This window comes from Lottia gigantea (genome assembly GCF_000327385.1).
Source record: "Lottia gigantea unplaced genomic scaffold LOTGIsca_59, whole genome shotgun sequence".
In the NCBI taxonomy this organism is placed as follows: Eukaryota; Metazoa; Mollusca; class Gastropoda; family Lottiidae; genus Lottia; species Lottia gigantea.
In genome coordinates, this window is record NW_008710013.1 from 951,624 (window position 1) to 957,239 (window position 5,616).

Genomic DNA, 5,616 nt, shown 5'->3' on the forward strand with positions numbered 1-5,616 from the left:
CAATGATTCCGCAAATCCGCCAATGTTTAAAAGAGATGAAATGATGTAAGCAGAAAATTAGATTTGCTAAGGATTTGATATGATTTGCTCATGTCGGTTATTATTGAGTTATCGTTTGAGCTTGAGTTTGCGTTTGAGTTTTAGTTTTTGGATGGGTTTGTGGACCGTGGGTGAGCGGGTCTTCACGTAAACGTGGCGACTTCGACGATATTAATGTCCCATCTTTTCGATTGCTTTGTTTATAGTTTAGTCTTATTAAAACTTCATTACAATTTATTTGCATATTGTTATCGTCGTCTGTCATAAATTTGAATGACATTGTGCAATCTCATAGTTGAACTTTTGCCATCTCAAACGAGCAAGGTCATATTACTCATATTTGCATAAGGAGGTTGGAAGCGACACAAATAGATACACATTCTTATTTAATAATTATACCTATCAAATTGATTGTCAGAGTTATTATGACTTAGCTTACTAAAATGACTGTACACCAAGAAATATACATTGGTTATTATAAAATGTTTTAAAACATTCATTCGTTTTCAAACAAAAATTTGTACACAGCCTTTGGAGCAACTTGACTTTTAAGTCTTTTCTGACCCTATTCAGACAGTTTCGATAGTTTGGGAATTCGGAATTTACACCCACCACATAACGTAGCGTATTCCCTCGACCACTTCGATGCATAATTGTAAAGGACTCCAGAGCTCCAGATGTAATTCATCTTTTTGCAAAGGATAAGGTCAAACCCTTATTTAAAAGAAAATATACATACTTAATCGATTCTATTACGCTTTGAGTGGCTGAATTTATATAGACTGCTCTAATTTGATAACAAGTCTAACCATGCAGATTCTTCCATCAGAAAATCGTTAAAAGTGTTCCAGATAAATCAAATTGTGATGTATGAGAAGACCTCAGTATTCCAATACAGATTGATTATTGGTCACGCTTTATTTAAGATCGACATTGATCGATTTACAATATACAACAAGGTATGATTTAATGTACATTTTCATAAACAAAAGGCTTCACTGCTATAAAGTGCTTCAAACAGGATGAAGTTTTAACCATACATATATTCAAAAAGCGTTAAAGATTTCCAGTAGTTCATATATTACCAAATAACAAACATTTGAAAGAACGAATTGATCAGTTTCTCGAAGAATGGAATGAAGATCGTTTCCAGATCGAAAAACTACATTATTATAATATTATGTTCTATTCAAATTCGTTTAAGACCATATTTGTATGAAATAAGGCTTTTCAGTCAAAAGCAGAAATTCGGAATTTTTTCAATCTTTTGAGAAAATCTACTTTGAAGTTCCACCTGAATTTTCAAGAGGAAACTCGCTTATATGTGAGGAAAAGTCTGAAACTATAAGTTCTGTAACAGGAAGAGTTTTAAAGGTGAGCATTTGAAATTTGGAACATAGCAACTTACGATGGGTGTGTACCTTCAGTCCAAATTTCAGCTTTTCAGCTGTGATAGTCTTCGAATGACAGCCTGTCAAAGTTTTGGTCTTAACGCCAAGCAGTGCAACGAACTCTATATATGCTGGCAGTCGACCCCCACCCCTGAACTAAAATGGCCATAACTGAAGAAACTTTGGGCTGCTTTAACCAGACTTAGATGTGGATCGCACAATTTACGAATCGAAACGGGACAATATAAGTCTAGATTACCAAGAACTGAACGTAAATGTGTATTATGCTGTTCAGGTGAAATAGATTAATTATCTTTTTTGATATGTTAAAATGGATATCGAAGCACTAAATTACCTGAATGTTATAACAAAAAATTTATAAACCTGCTTGATACTGATAATCGAAAACTACTAGCAACTTTTGTATAATATATTTAGTTTTTACAAAATTTGAAACCCACCTTCACGAGATATAATTTAGTGTACATAATAGTGGTTGGACCTATATTCTCGCACATAACGATTCATTATCGAATTTCATCAAAATTAAACAAACGGAAAAATTTCTCTTTATGTCTGACATTTCTTTTCATCAGATATGCAATAAAAATAATTAAAATTGTTTTGTTTCTTTTTCTTTATGAATCCGTCACTTTGATCCATATTTCCTGAGCAACCAACTCGACAACGGCTGCAAAATACGTCACCTATTTCGTGTAAAAACACGTTGTATGGATACCGAATGGTATTATTATTCCTTTATTTTCATTTATGAAATTGAAAATGCTAATACTTCCATGAATAGAAAGTAAAGGTGTTCTAATGACTTGGAAAACACCAGTTTGTCCGTAATGAATTCATAATTAGCTAAAATAGAAGAGAATAAGAAAACACATCTTTAATATCTATTATAACTAATGCCAATATTGCTTCAAAGATCAATGAATTAAAAACAATATTGACTGTAAAATAGTAATATGTAAAACTTAAGAGATTAGAACAAGTTACTGTTCAATACAAGGCGCCGGCACTATTGTGGTGTTACATCTTAAGAATAATTTATTGCCTACATAATGTTCCATAGATTTTTTCTGCTGATATGGAATCCGCTACTTTGTCACGTCTTTGTTCACTGGAATATGTTAAAGACGACGTAATTTGGAATTCCGATTATTGCTTGGAAATTTGGCCGATCCCAATTGTGAAATAATATGAAAATACTAATAATAATGTGTCATTAATGTGGATGTAAATAATATGCCAAGAATTATTTGGAACAGAGAAGCAGTTTCATTTAAAATCGTCTCTTGTAAAAGAGGGTAAAGCTTAGGATTATTCATTTGATGCGTCTGTAATATAAACCTTCCGATTCAGAGTGACTGAATGCACTTTTCTCTCTCCTTTTGATAACAATGTTTTGTCTTCCGTGAATACATTCATGGATTCACGCTCTGAAGCTGCAGGCTTCTCGTTCGTGATCGAAGGATTGAAGATTCTGCCTGGCTTTTTTGGAAATTCTTTTACTGATGTGTATACAGATAAAGCCGATTTGAGCGCTTGGGGGTGTCTGTACTCTGTTTAGCTGTTGTCTGAGCTTGGTGCAGGAAGTTTTTGCAGTCTGGTCGCTGGTGTTGAACGAACATGTAAATCAACGGAAGCTGGCTTAGAATCATGGCGGTATATATGATTGACTATTAAGGATAAACACCAAAGTAAGACTGAATTTCAGTTTCGAAAGTGTTTCGGTTTAGGTTAAACAATCCAATGATTGAGGTGTATTTCTAATCAACAGGGAGATTCCATGCTGATTTGTGCTTGGTGTAGTGACAGGAGCGTTTGGTAGCATATAGATTGGATTTTGATGGAGTGATTGTTACTGTTAAACCTCTTCACTGCGGGGTGAATGAGCGAGAAGTAAATGACTAGGATCCACCGAGAAGGAGCCAGGGTGGGTGTAAAATCGCCGAGTTCAGGAAGATTGATTAGACTGATCTTTATTTTGGTCACAAGGTAGCCTAGTACAAGTTGGTTCAACAACTGTAATGGATACTGGCACAACACTTGGCAAACAAACTGGCACAGTGTTGAATCATGTCGACGAACTGGAACGACAACACTGTTGGATGGAGTGAACGAACAGGTGCTGTTTTACTGTGGAAGAGATAATATAACATAAGATTTAAGAACGGCTTTATTACACGAGGCGACAACGAAAACAACATCCGATTTCAGGAATGCTAAAAGTTATTTAAATAACTGATGTAGTATAATAACGCACTAACAATGAAATATTCTTAGATGCATGACACAATGGCTAATTTAAACTGGGACTAGCGGGTGGCTCGCTATGACGTCACAGGAAAGCCACGTGCTTTAAGCGTGAGACCCGAGATAAAATAACCAATTATTACCGCATTATTAGCCATTGTAAGCCTCAAATACATACTACACTTTAAGTACAAATGACTTATGTCTTAAATATATTTCAAATAACTGAAGTAAAACAGTGGTATAACCTATATTCGTGCATGTATGGATCCAACACCGAATTTTATCAAAATTAATAAAACCGAAATTTTTGTCTGAAATGTTTCTTCAGATATGCTATAAAATAATTAAAATTGGTTTGTTTCGATTTTCTTTTTGAATCCCCACTTTGACCCATATTATATGAGTAACCAACTCGATAACCGCTGCAAAATGAGTCACCAAAGTACAAAAACACTTTGTATGGATACACAGTGGTATAATAAAAGTTTTTTTAATATCTATCTTTAATATCAATTCATTATAATGACAATTCCTTAAATGATTTGAACACATTGGATGAGGTCAAATCTCGTGTTAGTGTTCCGTGTTAGTGTTAACACCAACACATAACACGACATTTGAACTCATTCTTCGTGTTAATATTGTATGTCTTGTGTTACGCGAATCTAATATTACATTTTCATTAACACCATATAATTGCAAGGTGCTTAGCGAGGAGTCCCCTGTGCTTAGGGCGATTTAGGCTGGCGGGGTGTTTTGTGGGAACCGGTTCTCCGCTAGTGCGGGAAAGTCAGTTATGAATTCTTTTTTAACTCCAGGCCAGCTTCAAAAGGGAGAGAAACCCTTGGTAGATCGAAAGGGCAAAAGCTGGATGCTTTTCAGTAGGAGGGATCCGTGTGAAAGCAAGGCCAATCGATCCTTTTGTGTCGTCCATAGAGCGCAAGATGTGTCAGAAAAGTTACTAAAGGGATAACTGGCTTGTGGCAGCCAAGCGTTCTTAGCGACGTTGCTTTTTGATCCTTCGATGTTGGCTCTTTCTATCATTGCGAAGCAGAATTCGCCAAGCGTAGGATTGTTCACCCACCAACAGGGAGCGTGAGTTGGATTTAGTCCGTCGTGAGACAGGATAGTTTTACCCTACTGGTAGGGAACTCTTTATGAACGAGTGGCTACGAGCGGATAGGACTGAATAGTACAAGAGGAACGTTGGTTAGGGATTGAAAGCGTTGATGCTTGCTGGTTTATTGCCTTTGTGTGAGTCGTACTCTGTAGAGCGCCCTGTTGTGGCTGCGATGCGTTGACTTTCGCAACTAGACGGACAGAGCTCTCTAATTTATTTGTGTGTTAAGCGAATTAATACATACCTACTTTTCATTTCAATTGTGTCTTCTGCTGTTGTCTTGTGTCCCCCAGGTTGGAGAAATTCGAAAGGAAGGGAGGGGGAGGGGAAAGCGCATAGTACGAAACCATGGTCGATGTTTTTGCAGTTACAATAGATGAGACAATTTTTCATATGGGGAAATATATCAATAAATGAGGAAGTATTTCATAATGAAAGTGGTATCAGATGTCAAGAATGGTAAGCATCTCCTGCATGGTCTTGGCGTTGAATTCGAATGATTACACCGTCAATATAGAGTATGATATCTTTGTTATTACCATCAACATCTCTAACAGTTGTTATTAAATTAGGGTATTCCTCCGGGTGTGGTAATTTGATGAATCTTGGAGCAATGCTTAAGAAACAATAGGCAACCTCATAGACGTATATCAAGGTGGTAGTTTTAGCCACGCCACTGGAGCCACCTGAAGCCAGATATACCAAAAATGTCTCCATGCGTTTTTGATAAACACACATTTGTTTCCTTGCTGGGTCTCCATCTCTAAAATCATGATACTCATCTTATTCATGTTG

The 5,616-nt window shown here is 36.3% G+C and overlaps 1 protein-coding gene across 1 annotated transcript; it reads right to left on the reverse strand.

The window, feature by feature from the left end:
• Positions 1–4,526: 4,526 nt before the first annotated feature.
• On the reverse strand, positions 4,527–4,781 carry LOTGIDRAFT_127801 (hypothetical protein; the record flags this gene model as incomplete). Its single annotated transcript, XM_009063648.1, has 1 exon — positions 4,527–4,781. A coding segment is annotated over one exon (255 nt), but the record flags the coding sequence as incomplete, so codon positions are not given.
• Positions 4,782–5,616: the final 835 nt, after the last annotated feature.